General features: G+C 46.0%; 1 protein-coding gene across 2 annotated transcripts in view; it reads left to right on the forward strand.

Moving 5' to 3' along the window:
- The window catches only part of TH (tyrosine hydroxylase), a 31,456-nt gene extending 19,738 nt beyond the window's left edge, over positions 1–11,718 (forward strand). For both annotated transcript variants that reach the window (XM_039537199.1, XM_039537201.1), the window contains exons 6-13: positions 35–85; positions 1,567–1,712; positions 3,145–3,280; positions 3,414–3,483; positions 4,947–5,003; positions 6,229–6,324; positions 6,501–6,634; positions 11,401–11,718. In XM_039537199.1, the coding sequence (XP_039393133.1) occupies positions 35–85; positions 1,567–1,712; positions 3,145–3,280; positions 3,414–3,483; positions 4,947–5,003; positions 6,229–6,324; positions 6,501–6,634; positions 11,401–11,560 (850 nt within the window). In that variant the 3' untranslated portion in view covers positions 11,561–11,718. The remainder of the gene's footprint in view (positions 1–34; positions 86–1,566; positions 1,713–3,144; positions 3,281–3,413; positions 3,484–4,946; positions 5,004–6,228; positions 6,325–6,500; positions 6,635–11,400) is intronic.
- The last annotated feature ends 6,271 nt before the right edge of the window (positions 11,719–17,989 follow it).

The raw sequence follows: 17,989 nt of genomic DNA on the forward strand, positions 1-17,989 counted from the left end.
TCCTATCGTCCCTAATCCCATGTTTGCCTTGCAGCGGGGAGCCAATCCCTAGGGTGGAGTACAGGGCAGATGAGATAGCTACATGGTGAGTGTTGATTTAATGCAAAATCCTTTCTGACTCCGTCCTGCTGAATTAGGAACCATGAAAGAGATAAAAAATATTGTCCCATTGACCAGCTGTGGAGGAGTGTGCCTTGGGCAAATAGAGAAATCAGAAAACAGTAGTGGGTTTATACTGGGGCCAGTACTGGAAGTTGAGAACAGAATGGTTGTGGTGGAGTGTCTTAAAAAATATATCACGATGTTACCTAATTGCCTCTCTGTAAAGAGCTCTGACTGTCTGCAAGGGATTCCTTGGGTGCTAACTTTCAGAGTAGCAGCCGTGTTAGTCTGTATCAGCAAAAAGAACGAGGAGTACTTGTGGCACCTTAGAGACTAACAAATTTTAGTTTCTAAGGTGCCTCAAGTACTCCTCGTTCTTTTTGGGAGCTAAGGGAATTCTAAGTGGGAGGGTCCAGGAGGCCCATCCCTAAAGAACAAGAACGTCAGATGATGCTAATGTTCAGAACTCAGAGAAGGAGGTGCAGCATGTGAGGAAATCTGACCCACTACTGCCACTCTACTTGTTAACTGCTCAGTCACCTAAGAAGGTCTAAGGCACATCCAAGACCCTTTAGTACCATCAATCAGTTTCTGCTGCTCCTCCTCTCTAAGGGCTTAGGGTGACCAGATGTCCCGATTTTATAGGGACAGTCCCGATTTTTGGGTCTTTTTCTTATATAGGCTCCTATTAACCCCCACCCCCATCTCGATTTTTTACACTTGCTGTCTGGTCACCCTATAAGGGCTGTACCTAAAGTCCATTACAGTTCCACTTCTTATTGTCTCCAGAGGCTCTTAGGGTATGTCTAAACTGTTTTAAAACCCACAGCAGCGAGCCTCCAAGCCTAGGGACAGGGTTGGGCTTCAGAGCCTGAGCTCCAGCCCAAGCCATGACGTCTACAGTGCTGCTTTTAGCGCCCCAGCATGAGCCTCATGAGCCTGACTCTGTAGATCTGGGCTCTGAGACTCACACCTGCAGGTTTCGTGTTTGCCGTGTAGACTTACCTTTGGTGGGTAGGACCACTAATGAGAAGATGACTTATCAGGGGAGCTGCTGATGTGTATTTTGGGATTATCCATCTGCTGTCTCTCTTAATTATCTCTCACTACTGTGACTTTTTTAAAAGATAAAGCCACTGGGACTGGATTTTTGTTTCCAGTTAGAATCAACTCTCTTGATGCACCTTGGCCTTGAGTTAGTTATCGCCAGATACAGGAATTGTCCTTGTGAAGGTGGCCTCTGAATTCTCCACTCTCACAATCAGCAAGAAGCATTTGGGTGGAGAGTGTGCAAGTGCATGTGGTGTGTAAACAGATAGAAAATCAATGGTTAAAAACAAAAACAGGGAGAGGAACTCCAGCAGGATGCTTACTGGGTGTTGTCTGTCCTGATGAGAGGAGCAACAAAGGCCGGCAGGGCTAGATCCTGAATTCACACCCTCTCTCCCATCTGTCACTCTGAAGGAGGGAGGTTTACACCACACTGAAGAGTCTGTACCCGACTCATGCCTGCAAAGAGCACCTGGAGGCCTTTCACCTGCTAGAGAGATTCTGCGGCTACAGCGAGAACAACATTCCTCAACTGGAGGATGTCTCCCGCTTCCTGAAAGGTGGGTGTGGGCACATTCCAGGGCCAGGAGTGGGATCACAGGGTCGTGGGTATCAGCATGGAGGCATGTGACTCCATGGAATGGTTGGGGTGCATTGCAAGGCAGAGGAGGGAACTGGAGGTTAGGGTAAAGAAGTGCTTGCTATGGTGGCCGACAGCATGAACTGATTTGTAGGGTAGTACAATCAAGGGAGAGGTCTAGCGGGCTCCAGGAGGGAAGTGGGCGGGGGACTCATGCAAGAGTGTGTACACCTCTGTGGAGTCTGAGAGTGACTTTAGAGAAAGGGAGGGAGCCAGCGAGCATTCTGGGCCCCAGTCTGAGAATTCAGGGTGGTGGCAGGAGTCAGTGCATTGAAACATGGGCTTCCAGGTCAGAAGTGCAAAGAAGGATTTGGGAGGGGACGGGGGGACGGTCTAGAGTGGAAATGTGTATTCCGAACACAGGAGTGAGAATCAACTCAAGAAATGTAGGGGCTACTGTGGAGGGTGTGTGGGCTGGGACGGAGAGCCCAAGCACTGAAATATTTGTGTATGGACCCCATTGTACGTAGTGGTGAATTTCAGCATTTGCCCAGTCACCATGTCCTCTTGACTTGCAGGGAATTTGCTGCCTATTGCAAGTAGAGATGCTAGGTCTGCCAAGGTAAAACTGAAGACATTCACTTACAGTACCATAGCTTTTGCTGTAAGTGCTGATAATACTATCATGACTAATGAACATCCCACCCTGAGACTCGGCTCAAAGGACTTTCACTATATAAGTAGGGCCCTACCAAATTCATGGTCCATTTCACGGTCGTGGGATTTTAAAAATAGTAAATTTCATGATTTCAGCTATTTAAATCTGAAATTTCATGGCACTGTAATTGTAGGGGTCCTGATCCAAAAAGGAGCATTGTATGTGTGTGTGTGTGTATGGCGGGGAGGTCACAAGGTTATGGGGGGGTACTGCTACCCTTACTTCTGCACTGCTGCAGGAGGTGGCACTGCCTTCATAGCTGGGCAGCTGGAGAGTGGCGGCTGCTGACCAGGAGCCCAGCTCTGAAGGCAGAGCTGCCACCAGCAGCAGCACAGGTAAGGATGGCATGGTATGGTATTGCCACCCTTACTTCTGCACTGCTGCCTTCAGAGCTGGGTGCCCAGCCAACAGTTGCTGCTCTCCAGCCACCCAGCTCTGAAGGCAGTGCAGAAGGGTGGCAATACCACAACCCTCCTCAAATAACCTTGTGACACCCCCGCAACTCCTTTTTGGGTTGGGACCCCCAGTTTGAGAAATGCTGGTCTCCCCCATGAAATCTGTATAATATAGGGTAAAAGCACAAGAAAGATCAGATTTCACAGTGGGAGACCAGATTTCACAGTCCGTGACATGTTTTTCACGGCCATGAATTTGGTAGGGCCCTATAGATAAGTAGTTGTTTGGATTATTTCAGAGAGAACGGGGTTCCAGCTCCGACCTGTGGCTGGCCTGCTGTCTGCACGTGACTTCCTATCCAGCTTGGCCTTCAGGGTATTCCAGTGCACACAGTACATCCGCCATGCATCCTCACCCATGCACTCCCCAGAGCCGTGAGTATTGCCGGGTACAATGCAGAATCCTCTCTGTCCTCACACTGCTCCTGCCACAGTGTATAACCAGGAAATGGGATTCAACCCTCTAGCAGTGACTAATCCATCCTTCCTCTTTTCTTTCCAATGGAAGGGACTGTTGTCACGAACTTCTGGGGCACGTACCAATGCTGGCCGACAGGACGTTTGCACAGTTCTCCCAGGTAATTAGGGCAGATTGTTCCTTACACTGAAAGCCCAGCAATGGGTCCTGATGCTCAGAAGCCATTTTAGGGAATGGTGTGAGAACTCAAATCCAATTTATCCCACCAGGGGGATTACTTAGGGATATGTGTAGTTATGTTGGCTATAGGGGAGCTACTTCACTTCCAATTTTCCCCAGCAGTATGGTTGGGAATGGCATGGAAATAGTAGCTGTGTGGGAGCGTATTCCTAGCACTGCCCTAGCAGGAGTTATTGTAGGGCATGCTATAGGATCATGGACTAGAGCTGGACAGAGTATCAAGCACAGCAAACAATTTATCCAGTGGATTTTGGCCTTGTTCCTCCCCGCAAATGATCCACAGATCAAACTTTGCATTTTATGAACATAGTCATTCTTAGTAACTGTTCCTCAAATACATGGCGTGACTGTATTTCAGCCCACAGGTTGCTTGTGCCCTCTCTACTTCGAGTTGTGCTTTTTACTCTTTGTTCATTTCTGATGGGTGACTGGCTACCTACATCATTAGTAGTAGTTGTATTTTTACTATTGACATGACTATTGTCATGGACCAGGACCCTGCTGTGTCTGCATATCAACTAGCATAAAATAAAAGAGGGTCCCTGCCCCAAAGAGCTTACAGTCTAAATATGACAACAGAAGGATACAGACAGCTGAGGGAGTACAAGGAAACAAGAGACCGTATTGGTCAGCAAGATAGACTGTGTTCTCAGTGCACCAATAGCCAAACTGTTTTCAAGTTTTTGGTAGGAATCATGGAAAAGGAAAATTCTAAAGAGGGATTTCAAGAAAAATAATGAGGCAGCTTTATGGATGTTTATGGGGAGCTCTTCCCGAGCAGGAGAGTCAGCTTGGAAGAAAAGCATGAAGGTCCTTGTTCGAAAATGTAACAGATGAGTGACAAAGGCTGACATTTGCTGGTTGGAGGCAGAAATTGACATCTTGATACCGAATGAGAGATGATAGGGAGGTGGAGATAGGCCATCAAGGGCCTTAAATGTGAGGTCTGTTTACAGACTGAATGGACAAGACAGAGAGAGAGAAAGGAAGTATTACCCTTCTTTTACAGATGGGGGACTGAAGACTAAAAGATTAAGTGACTTGCCCAAGGAGTCTGTGGCAAACCAAGAAATAGAACCACATTTCCTGAATCCCAGCCTGGTGATTTAACTACAAGATCATCCTTCTTCCCCCTGCGCTCTCAGCCTCCGTAGCATGAGGTGCTAAAGGAAATGATACCGAAGCAGCTGCTACACACTAAGCTCAGAATTAGTGTTGTGCCACCTTGCTGCTGGTTTCTGAGCTGCTAACTAGGGGGTGGTGTGAGAAGTCCATAAAATGAGTGACATCTGAGCAGGCTAGAAGCCAAACCCATTAGCAAAACTGACTGGACTGAAATGGCTCTGGGTGTTTACGCGTTAACCTTCTTCCTTCTCTTCCTAGGATATTGGACTGGCATCGTTGGGAGCCACTGAGGAAGAGATTGAGAAACTTGCAACGGTAAGTTTTCCTTTACTCTGTAGGGGTCCCTGTTACCCTAGCAGAACTGGTGAGCTCCTTCTCCTCCTTGGGTATTAGTGGCTGGGATGATTCAGGAGGATGTGGTTTAGTTAGGAAATGGGGCAATTTTTCCTGAGTTACATACATACAGGTTCAGTAGAGGCATTAAGATCAGTCACTAATGTCCTGTCTCCAAATGTCTTCATTGTCTCTCCCCTCACGTTCTCTCCATCCAATCAGCAGATGTGTCACCAGGCTTGTTTCCCACACAGCATGCTGCATTACACCACTGGCGCATGTGAGTGGAGAACACAGAGTTCTGGTTCCCTTCTTAGGTGGCCTTCTCCAGAGCATCACATACCACCAATGAAACATGGGGCCTAGCCATGGGGCGCTGCAGTGTCTGTTGAAGTGCATGCTGGGAACACAGTCTACCTCACTCACAGGGATAGAGGTCAATTACAAAAGACTAAGGTCGAGCAGAGCTGACACGGCCACACATTAAGTTTCATGGACAATGGCACTTACAGTTCTGTATCATCTGGCATCATGCTGTCAAAGATGTGGGATTCACTGCATAGCATTGAAAGGAATCTTTGGAGCTGGATTAAGTTATATCCCTTTCCTTTGAGTCTGCCTAACCAAGTTCAGCTTCAAGGCCCATTCACAAAGGTATTTTGTTGATGCTGAATACTCAGTGATATAACCAGATTATTTAGTACATTATCCAGAGAGATTCGTGAACCACATTGGGACTAGCTGGCCCTGAGCACCTGCAACACAAGCAATTGCTTCAAGCCCCATGCTATTGGGGACTCCAATAAGACTACTAACTTGCTGTCTGTCTCACTCCCTCCAGCAGTGGAACTAGACAGGGTGGCACCATGTCCCCAGATCTTCCAAAGGGGAAAGGGAGGAAAGAGCCAGCTCATCACCAGCTATGAAGGAGGGATTTATTCTTGAGTATATCTCAATTAGTCAATGCAAGTCAGATATGACAGTGATGGGCACAGTATAGGCAGACAGGCTACAGAGATGAAAGTTGTTCCAAAGCATATGAGTGATCTGATCTGGGTTTGTGGCCAGTGACCTCTCTGGTTCCTTTCAAGCCCATCTAGCAGCCCCGGGAAGGCTGTTCTCTGATCTGAATGGTCTGCGGGGAGGTGAAAGGAAAATGAAGAGGAGGAAGAGTGACTCCTTGCTTGTTTTTCTCTTCCCTTCACAGCTCTATTGGTTTACAGTGGAGTTTGGGCTCTGCAAACAGAATGGAATAATCAAAGCTTATGGAGCTGGGCTCCTCTCCTCCTATGGGGAGCTAATAGTAAGTCTCAACCTACCTTGTCCGTCTCTGCTCATACACATTGCGGCAATGGGCCCCTTTTCCCTCTGCACACCTGCAGTTCCTTTAGCAAATCCACTTTCTGCATTTCTCTCTCTCATGCACGCAAACTTCCTTCCCCTCCTTTAAGCATTGGCTTTTGTTCGTACCTTCCTCAGCACTCCTTGTCGGACGAGCCGGAGGTCCGGAACTTTGACCCAGATGCTGCTGCTGTTCAGCCCTACCAGGATCAGAACTACCAGCCAGTGTATTTTGTATCCGAAAGCTTCAATGATGCCAAAGACAAACTCAGGTAGGATCCGGAATGGAAATGCTACCAGGGCAAATACATATAGTTAATTATATCATGGCCTGTCTTCCTCCTTGCATCATTCAAAACAATACTTGGTACTGTATATACTCAATCATAAGCTGGTTCGTTTATAAGCCAACCCCCGCCCCAAGATGGATAACTAAAAATGGAAAATTTTTATGACCCATTCATAAGCCGACCCTATAATTCAGGGGCTGGCAAACTTTGGCTCCCAGGCCATCAGGATAAGCTGCTGGAAGGCCGAGATGGTTTGTTTACCTCGAGCGTCTGCAGGCACGGAGGTAAACCTAAGTAAACAAAGTGTCTCAGCCCGCCAGCTGCTTACCCTGATGGGCTGGGGCAGCAACTGGTGGGGAAATTTGTGGGGGGAGGGGGAGAAGCTGGGGGTCAGGGGAGTAACCCCTGTGACCACCCCCACATGATCCCATCCCAGCCCAGGACCCGCACGCTCTCCCCATCCCATCCCTTCCCACCTTAGATGGGGCTGGCCAGGAGAGGATGTCTCTGGCCTGGCTGGGGCTGCTCCAGCAGGCTGGGCGGTGCGACCGCAGCATGTTCTGGTGGGTTGGATGGCGTGGCCACAGCCTGCTCTGGTGGGCTGGGCCGAGTGGCATGGCCGCAGCCTGCCAGCCCCGGACAGGGGCGACTCTAGACATTTCGCCACCCCAAGCACGGTGGCATGCCGCGGGGGGGCACTCTGCCGGTCGCCGGTCCCGCGGCTCTAGTGGACCTCCCGCAGGCGTGCCTGCGGAGGGTCCGCTCGTCCCACGGCTTTGGTGGACCTCCCACAGGCGTGCCTGCGGAGGGTCCGCTGGTCCCGCGGCTCCACCGAAGCCGCGGGACCAGTGGACCCTCCGCAGACATGCCGCTGAGGGCAGCCTGCCTGCCGCCCTCCCGGCGACCAGCAGAGCACCCCCATGGCATGCCGCCCCAAGCACGCGCTTGGCGTGCTGAGGCCTGGAGCCGCCTCTGGCCCCGGAGCTGGAGCTGCTTTGGAGGCTGGGGGAAGAGCAGTGTGGCCAGAAGCGGAGAGACTCTGGCCCCACCTCTTCCTTGCTGGCTCTGCCGGCTGTACTGCCTCTCCTTGCCCCCTCTGTTGGGGGGGAGGGGCTGTGTCCCACATCTCCCTCTTTATACCCATTCATAAACCGACCCCCTTCTCTGATGCTTCCCTTTTTTACTAAAAAAAACCCATCAGCTTATGAACGAATATATACGGCACTTCAGTTGAAAGTCCCCATTTATGACCTCAAAGCACATTAGAAACCATAATTAATTAGGCCTCACAAGGCCCTACAGGCAGGTAAGCATATTAACCTCAGCTTTAGGTAGGGAAACTAGGGCACAATGAGGTTAAAGCAACTCTGCAAAGCTCACACAGCAGGGCCAAGATCAACCCCCAGGAATTCTCACTCGTAAACCTCTGCTCTAAGCACTAGGCCACCGTGCCCATCCATCCAACCCTTAATCGTTCATAGGCATTAGACCTGTCAATGGCAGTGAGCTGGAGGGCAGACTGAATGAGCTAAAGGAATGGATACTTCTATCTCTACTACTGGACTCCTATCAGAAGGGTCACAGAGTGGAGCCCCAGCTTCACACTAAGGCCTGGTCTACACTGGGGGGGGGGTCGAACTAAGGTACGCAAGTTCAGCTACGCGAATAGCGTAGCTGAACTCGAACTACCTTAGTTCGAACTACTCACCCGTCCAGACGCCGCGGGATCGAAATCCGCGACTCCCCCGTCGACTCCGCCACCGCCGTTCGTGGTGGTGGAGTTCCGGAGTCGACGGGAGCGCGTTCGGAGTTCGATATATCGCGTCTAGATGAGACGCGATATATCGAACTCCGAGAAGTCGAACGCTACCCGCCGACCCGGGCGGGTAGTATAGACGTAGCCTTAGTGGTGATATGGCACATCTGCCAGCCATGCCGTTATTGCAGAGTATGGCAGAGACCAGACTCATGGGTGGTTGGGGATCCGACCAGTTATGGAGTAGGACCCTATTGTGGTAGGTGCTGAACAAAAAGATAGTCCTTGCCCCCAGGAGCTTACAATCTGGCACTTATTTAGTTATCCATGAAGCTACCTACAGAGGGGATGTTGTGTTCCTATGCACCAAGAGAAGCAAGATATAGATAGATATAGATATAGAATATCAGGGTTGGAAGGGACCTCAGGATGTCATCTGAGATATAGATCCTCAAAGTGCCCACATTTCTAATGATTAATGCTTTCCCCCAGGATTCTCCCCATCCCAATTTGCAGCAGACCACTGCAGTTCCAATAAGACTACCATTGTCACAATGTTAACTCTTTCAGTGCTCTGTCAGAGCTTCTTTTATCTCTTGAGCCACCATTCAAAGAGCAATTCATTCTAATCGGAGTAATAATGAAAAACAGTGATCAATAGACATTATCAGGGGGGGTAGCTGTGTTAGTCTGTATCCACAAAAACAACAAGGAGTCCGGTGGCACCTTAAAGACTAACAGATTTATTTGGGCATAAGCTTTCATGGGTAAAAAACCCACTTCTTCACTCCATGCATCTGAAGATGTGAGGTTTTTTTACCCATGAAAGCTTATGCCCAAATAAATCTGTTAGTCTTTAAGGTGCCACCGGACTCCTTGTTGTTTTAGTGATCAATAGAGGCATAGTTAGGAGAGAAAGGAAGGTAATACATCTGTCCAGAAAACAAGAATTCCATTTCATGAAAAATTTCGACATATGGTTGTGTTCCACATTGGAACAAAACTAGAACTTTTTTGGGAAAAAATGTTTTTGTGAAAAAAAAACAAGAGAGACCGACTGACCCATCCACACCAGTGTAACCAATAGCCTAGTGATTATGATAGTCACTGGGAGGGTGAGACACCCAGATTCAAGTCACTGTTCTGATTCAGGCAGATATTTCTTGTTGGAAAATATGGATTTGTAGAAAAATTTTCAACCAGGTCTGGAAGATAGTACATTTCCCTATTTTAACTGTAAGTGGATGGCATTTTAAAGACCACAAGAGGGTGCCAGAACCTAAGGAAAGACAAACGTTACTTGATACTATAAAGACTATCAGTAAAGGATGCAGGTGAACCAGGTATTACAGATCTGTCAAATATTGGCAGCAAGGTGAAATGTGCAGGATCTTGTATAACACTTTTGGTTATCCTAGTTCTCTTATGCTTTGGGTGATCATCATCCCAGTCAGTCATTCCCCTGTCCACCTCTATCCACGTGAACCTGCTGTTACCTGTTTACTAGTATCAATTATTACCATCAGAAATAATGACTCATGTAACTGGGGTTCATCAAAAATACTCTCTTTAGTAGAACAAACTTGTTCCCCCATCTTTGTAAACTTTTTTTGGTTTTCAATTATGGACGTCTAGTGTCAGGATCCTAAGTCCATATTCATTCAGTAGTGGAAAATCATGTCACTTATTTAGGTGCTTAATATTGTCATATGAACCTAATGTCAGACACCCAGTTCTGACAATCTTGGCCTTTGGTTTTTTAACTTATCCTGTGATCTTTATCCCACATTTTGGGTTTTAGAAGGTTGACAGCTATGGTCCTGATTTTTGAGAGGTGCTGAGTGTTTACACCTACAACTGAAGTCAATGGGTTAATGCTGAGTCAGGTGCAGGGTTACTAATTGGGAGTGAAGTACTGACTTGAGTCAGGAAACTGTACAGAGAAGCCGTGTAAACTTCCCCTTTGCCCAGAGAGCTCTGAGAACAAAGCCTCTCTTCCCCCATGGTCCACTCTTGGTTCCCAGCTCTCCAGATGTACCTCTCTCCTGACCTGCAGCACTCGCTACCATTCCACTCCTGAGCAGAGACTATAAACTATGGCAAGACTTTCAAAAGTACCTACGGAGCCTATGCCCCAATTAAAATCAGTGGGACTTTGGTTCCAAAGTTACTAAGGTGCTTTTGAAAGTTTTACTTAGGGCTTCTCTACATGAGACATTATACTGGTCTAATTACACAGCTATAGCTAAATCACTATAGTTATACAGGTATATCTTGTCATGAGGACACTCTTATTCTGCAATAAGAATTGTGTTTTTTTTTTCTGATTTAGTTTAAACTGCTTCCAAAGTGACCTAAGTTAGACTGGAAAAAGACCCTCTTATTCTGGAATAAGAGTGTCCACACAAGGGGTTATGCTGGTACACGTATAGCAGATTAAATTCACATGCTGCCTTCTATGAGCATAACTTCCCCATGTACACAAACCCTCAGTCTCCAAACACCCTAATGCCTGAAAAGTATTTAAACACCTAATTCCCATTAAAATAATTGGTTAGATAACTTTGAGGGTGTGGATGTTAGTCACTTTGCCCAATGCCAAAATGGATGGTGTTTTGTCATTTACACAAACATCCTCCCAGATGAAATTCACTTTCACATTTGACTTATGGCAACATTTTAACCCTTATTTTCAGAGTTATCTTAGCCCAGTGAAATGTGCAGGAACAAATTCATCCCTCCAATACATGGAAATACACTAGGGATATATCAAGACTACATCTCTGGCACTGTCATCGGGGATAAACTTGATGTTGGGAAAAGCGCAGATTTTTTTTTGAAGTTGATAAAATGTTAAAATGGAAAGTGATTGAAAGCAGAGAGTGCGTTCTGAAGATATTTCATGGCAGCATACGCGCCCCTCCCCCATTATTTTCAACCCATTCACAACCCCTTTCTACTCATTACATTTGCTTTTACCCTCTCCCTACAGAAGCTATGCTGCTCGCATCAAGCGACCCTTCTCAGTGAAATACGATCCATACACCCACAGCATTGAGCTCCTGGACAACTCGCAGAAAATCCACCACTCTCTGGAGAATGTGAGGGACGAGCTTCACTCCTTAATTGATGCGCTGAATGTTATCAGTTAATATGAAAACCATGTTCTTTCTCGCCCCTCTGCCACTGGGTGCTTCCTCCTTTCACCATCACAGAGATGGCCCCTGCTCTGGCACTTTGCCACTGTGCTTTCAGCCAGGTCCTGGGCAATAGCTTCAGCCCATTCTCTCTTAGGGTTTGTACTGCTGCCCACCACCATTGTATCTCCACGGTCATTTAAAGATGGATGTTTGTATTTTGAGATGATCCAGTTGGAATGGAAGATGGAAGGGTTAAGGGCCTGATCCAAAGCCTACTGAAGTCACTGGGAGTCTTCTTATTGCCTACCATGGGCTTTGGGTCAGTCCCCAATCCAGTGTCACACTACAGTCATTATACGGGAGCTGTGGGTCATAGACTCAAGTGCAATTAATGGAATTAAGAGCACAAGAAGTCAGGAGTCCATTACAAATACTGGACATAAGGGATTTTTCATTTAAGATCCCACAGGAAACATGTTCATTTAATTAAAAAAAAATATTCCAATAGCAGCTTCATGAAGAAGCAACCGCCCTGTATTAAATCCCCTTTGAGGGAAAAAAGGCTTCTAAGTGAATCCTACCAGCTCTAGGTCCTAGTTTGAGCTGAACTCCTAACCCAAATTAAACTTCTGAAACTGGGCTGGGCTCTCTGGGCTGGAGTAAACTCCAAAAGCTAAAACAAGCCCCTGAGCTAAACTAAACTTCCAGGCTAGAACAAGCTTTTGAGCCACACCAAACTTCCAAGTTGGAATGAGCTTCTGAGTACTGTCAGACTCCCGGGTGGAAGTGAACTCCTGAGCTATATTAACCACAACCATCACTCCAGAACTGGAGCAGCCTTCTAAATAGACTGAACTCCCAATGTGGAGTGACCTTCTTGGGCCTAGTAGCCAGTTTTATAGATCCTTAGCCCCACCCCTAATAGAATCTGGCCAATCAGCCCTTTCCAACCTACCCAAAATGGAGTCTCACAGCTAGTAGCAAACAGCCTTTTCTAGCTCCAAGGAAAACTGCACCAACATGTTAGCCCAAGCTATAAATACTTAAAATATATTTTCCATAGGATAAGGACAATTAGAAGGAGGGCAGGAGAAACCAACCCTTCAGTGAAGCTCTGTTTTCCTGCCTCCCATTGGGACTCATTAAGGAGTTTTAATGCAAACACCACACATCACCCATTTAACCCATTCTCAGACTTACTCTGAGGGGGCCTCCATGCTCTGCCTGCTCAGTTACAGAGAGATAATAACCCAAAAGGTTACACCAGTCTTCATTCTACCAGTGAGGGCGCTCATTCCAAAAGGGAGGATTTTAATTATTTTACGTTGTTCAACTACAAGAAACAACTAAATATATATAGTTACTGTAGCTCCATTGTCCCATTTCTCTCCCCTCCCAGCAAGCAAGCAGGCTGGGTAAGGAGAACATCCAGGGGTCGAAGGTGCCTTAGCAGGAGTGTCTTTGATTCAGCAAAGCACTTAAACACGTGCTTAACATTAAGCACGTAGGTAATCCCATCAGTGGTAATCTTTGTATTGACTTCAGTTCTGTTGGATAACACCCACCAGGAGATTACTCAGGTGCTTAAAGTGAAGCATGTTCCTAAGTGCTCTGTGGGCCCAGATCTGGAAGCTACAGTGCCATTTCCCAAGGCCTCATGACATGTGGAGGCAGTTTGTATAAAAATGATCTGGAGAATGAATGAGCAACTGGTCACTGTTTTAACTCTCCTTTAAATGAAGCATGCTGGGAGTAGGAGTTCTGGGGCAGGGAGGAGGAGGAAGATACAAAGCCTTCATCTGATTCAGCCTTTAGTTTATTCACTGATATTCATCATGCCTCGATGAATGGTTCTCTCACTGTTGTTGCTGCTGCTGTGGATGGATCTGTCTGTCTGTCTGTGTAAAGAAAAACAATTTATTTTTCAGTTCAGAGTCATGCTGCTGCACACATATTATTAATAATAAAGATTATATTTCTGGTCTAGCATCCTGGGTTTGGTTTCTGTGTCTTTTCTCATTTCCCAACTGAGACCAGGCCCCATGTCTGCCGGCAGGACACAAACATAACAAGGATCTGATAAGGCAAAAGATCTCCGACTTGTCCCTTATTGACTTAGTGAGCCATTGTGTCCTAGGGAACAGGCTTATTTGTTGCCTTCACAAGGTGTTATTAATTGCACAGTTACTCGTGGAGCACTAGCGGAGATGTCTTTTTTCTTACTAGTAACACCAAACAGAAGTTTACTTCAACCTTGCCTTCACTATCCTTTTCCCCTTCTTAAATCCCCCACTATTACTACTACAAGTTCAGCCCCAGTGGTGTTAGTAATGGTAGGAGTGCTAGCTTAGCCACTGTGTCTCTTTGTCCATCTCTAGGGGCTAAACCACATGTAGTATGTCTACACAGCCAATGGCAGCAAGCCTCCCAATCCGGGTCAGCAGACTTGGGCTTGTGCTACTGCTTTAAAAAAATAGCTGTATAGACAGACAGATTTTTGAAATTGCAGCTTACCCTGGAGCTCGGGCTCTGAAGCCCACTCCGCTTCCAGAGCTAGCCCAAGCCACAACTTCAAAATGCCATCTACACAGCTATTTTTAGAACGCTAGCATGAGCCCAGGAAAGGTCTGTGAGTCTATTACTGCCTCAGCGCTAAGGGGGTTGGTATTCCGGCTCAAACATTGGTGGCTTCTACTTTTAGATCCAGAAGTCCAGGGTTCAATCCTTGCAGATGACTTAGGGATCATCTAGGGATGACCATGAACAGCCTAGGGACGTCATTACAAGTGCACTTGTATAGGAACCGACGAATGTTATTAACTGTAACACAAAGTGATTTTGATGGGGATGAAAACGCACCTGCTGCTGCTGCAGTTTTACTCTCTATGTCTAGACCTGCTCTGAGCAGAGATACAGACAAGCCGGTGGGTAACACAGCAACAGCTATCTACAGCATTTGTACCTTAGTGCGCTCACCAGAGGAGCCACACCAGTGGTAGTAAAAATGGGAAATTATATATAGAAAAAAAGAGGCATGTACCTTGCTGAATAAGTTTGTTGAGTCCGACAAACTTTGCATCAGACCCAAATCACTGCACAAATCAGTACAATTATATGTTTCGGGTTTTTATTAAAGAGGATTTTGTCCTGAAAATATCTAAAGTATTTCCTAGGAAATACTTTGCTTTTAGCAAACAAAATATGGTCCAAGTACTTTAAAAAATAATAATAATTGTGTATTATTCTTCAGTGAAAGCTTTTAAAAAAATGGTGACAGCTGGCTTTGCTGTTCCACAATGGCAGTCTGTGAACTGAAGCTCTGCCTAGAGTGTGTCACACTGTTGGGATGGGTATGTTTGTGTATTCACATAAGCACCTGTGAATTGATTTGGGTAAAATGAGAACAGACCTGAACCATCACCCAAAATTCGAATCAAGCTCAAATCAACCTCTTTTTTTTCCCGGGTGGGGAGGGGGAGATGAGGGGGAGGGGAAGAGAGGCAAAAAAATGTTCTGCACTTTTCTTTATTAGTTTTCAATAGTCCAGCTCCTTTGCAGCTGTGCATTATTATGTTTGGGACTGAAAGCAAAAGTCCTACAGAAAAGCTGGTCTTGTGCTATTTCTGGCATGGCCAAAAGCAGGAAGTATCAAATATCTCATGAAAATGCCTGATTGAGAGATTGAGCCCCATTTTGCTGACTAACTAGGTTTGGCAAGATCACATAAGGATTCATAGTTAACGATGTATAAACACTGACTACAAAACAGAAGTCATACTGATATAGCGTTGTTGAGTTCTCAACATACAACTTCCATTACAAACTAAGCAAACACATTACAATTATTATACAGCCTGTTTTTCAGACTTAGATTAATAAAATGAGCTGTTGGGGGGCTGAATGTTCAAACCTGCACACTCTTTTTATATATGCCTGCCTTGCATAGATACAAATTGGGATTTGTGCATGATCACGTCAATATGTGCACACAAATCCTGGCTTGCATATACTCATTGGGCATTATACTTGCACAAGTCATGTTTGTGCTCCACTGTGAATGGAGGAGTTTTGCATGGGTAGCTTTCAAAACCTAACTAGAGGTGGATCCATCTCCCCCCACCATCCAAAAAAACAAACCCTGGCACTGAACAACCCAGAATTGTGAAGAGCTTGGATCCAGATCTAAATTCCCAGTGTCAAACCCTGGATCCAACCCTAACCCAACCTCCAAACCTTTAGAGGTTTGCCCCGCATTGACAAAGAGAGAGATGTGTACATACATTGCAATAAAACACACTAAAGATTCAGCCAGAAGGATGCTGGAAGTGCTAATTAGGAATGAAACACAGGTGCTTTTTGAGATGTGAGCCAAAGGGATGGCAGATTGGTGACTCAGAGTTAAGCAGGAACCATCTTAATTGGTCTTGTTGGAGAAACAAGACATAAGATCCATTTTTATCCTTGCTGTTAAACGCTCTTACCCTTTTATTATTTACGGTGATTTACTATCTCTACACGCTTGGTAACTGAGCAATGAAATGATTTCAAAAATATTCTTATGGCCTGGGAAGTAGTAGCTATCCTGCTCTGATGATCTGATGTAACAAACAATAACCTGAGAGAGAGAAAAATAGTGAGAAAGGCGAGTTGTTCATTCTTATTCCACTGAGGTCAGCCCTAAATAACTTCTGCCTCCCTTTGGGGGCACAGACAAGTTAACAAGGACAACAATGTCAGAGCAAAGTACCGGGCCCCTCGATTTATAGCTAAGGCCAAACCACTAATGAACAGATTGGAGCTTTCTTTCTAAACATTGATAAGAACAGAGAGGAGGTAACTTTGAACTAATGGGAGCAGATCCTCAGCTGGAGCAAGTTGGGAGAGCCCCCACTGGTAGTGATAGCCCAATGCCTCAAGTCACTTCCACACCACAGTGTGAGCAAGAGGGATTCTGAAGCACCAGATGCAGGCTGCACAGCTGACAGCCCCTGTGAGAGGGACAGCAGAGAACCAGCTCTCCACTAATCATCTCCCCTAAGAACCTAGAGATTCATGTGCCTGTCTCCAACCAAACCACTCTCCAGCCTACCACTGGCTTAGTTTCTGTGGACCCTGTAATACTAAGGGTGCTTATCAGTGGGATTTACACCTCGTTGTCTAGGTACCCAATAAACCAGTAGTCAAAAATCTACCTACCAGTTACTGCTGTGCCTCTGAGCCTTAAGTGCTCAAAACAATCCACTTATCCAGTGATTATTATTGGTATCTAACCCCAAGGGATTTGATTGATTTCCAGAATAATTGGGAATGTCTTAAAGACCTGTGTGTGTGTGTGCGTGTACACACATGAGAGAATTAACCCTTCTGTAACCTCATAGTGCTTCACAGGGCATGGGGCTATTCAAGAGTGTAATTAAGTGTAATTGATTATAAAGAAAGTTATGGATAAAATAAACTAATTCCAGCCTCAAAACAGCAGCCACCCCTCCCTGTGTCTCAATTTCCCAATCTGTAAAATGGGAATAAATAATGTCCCTGACCCTTCTTTGTAAAGTGCTTTGAGATCTGCTGATGAAAAATGATCAGAACTAGGTTTTATTAAGAAATCCAGTCGGCACAAAGTGTGGATGGAAAGTAGAATCATCTGAGCTCCCAGGGATGTGAAAAGGGATGAAGGAATTGGACCAATTGTTTCCTCCCTGCTACAATGTCACCGTTGGATGAAGGAATCGTAATAAGAGCTGGAGTCAAGAAGCCATGTGCTGTGTATAGCAACAACTTTATTGAACCTTCTGCCTTATGAACAATGCTATGTATTCTTGGGTACCAGTATATGGTACTCCTTATATTCATTAGCTACCTATCCATATATACAGATATATCTCCTTTCTCTGGCAATCTTGTAACAGATCAGATCTGATGGCAGAGTCAGATACAAAACCCATGGGAAAAGTCTAGTTGGCTATACTGAGTTTTGAATCAGGCCCTCGATTTTATACTATTGCACCGTTGCTGTGGATGGCACCCTACAAACAAAGAACAAGACAAAGTTCCCTACCCAGAGGAGCTTGGAAAGTTGTGAAATCCAATCCAGTAGCAACATTGCTCCTCTGGTCTCATAGCTGGAGGGAAGATCAGGTCAGCCCATAAGAGGTGTGCCCGGCTGACAGCCTGGATTAGTTTCTAGAAACAAGCTGGATTGCTTTTAGCCCAGATAGTGGAGTGAAGTCCTTGTTAGCTTGCACAATGTCCCTTTTGACGCAATGATTTCTCTCATTGTATGGCTCCAGATAAGCCTTTATAGCTCACCACCACTGCTCTTCAGCTCTGGGCCTCCATATCTCCCACACAGGCAGAGATTCCCTGCCACACCTGCAGGCTGAAGCTACAATCCCTCTTCTGATACCTCGGATTTTTAATCCTGGATTTACATCCCCTGCT

Source organism: Mauremys reevesii, linkage group 4, assembly GCF_016161935.1.
Source record: "Mauremys reevesii isolate NIE-2019 linkage group 4, ASM1616193v1, whole genome shotgun sequence".
Classification (NCBI taxonomy): Eukaryota; Metazoa; Chordata; order Testudines; family Geoemydidae; genus Mauremys; species Mauremys reevesii.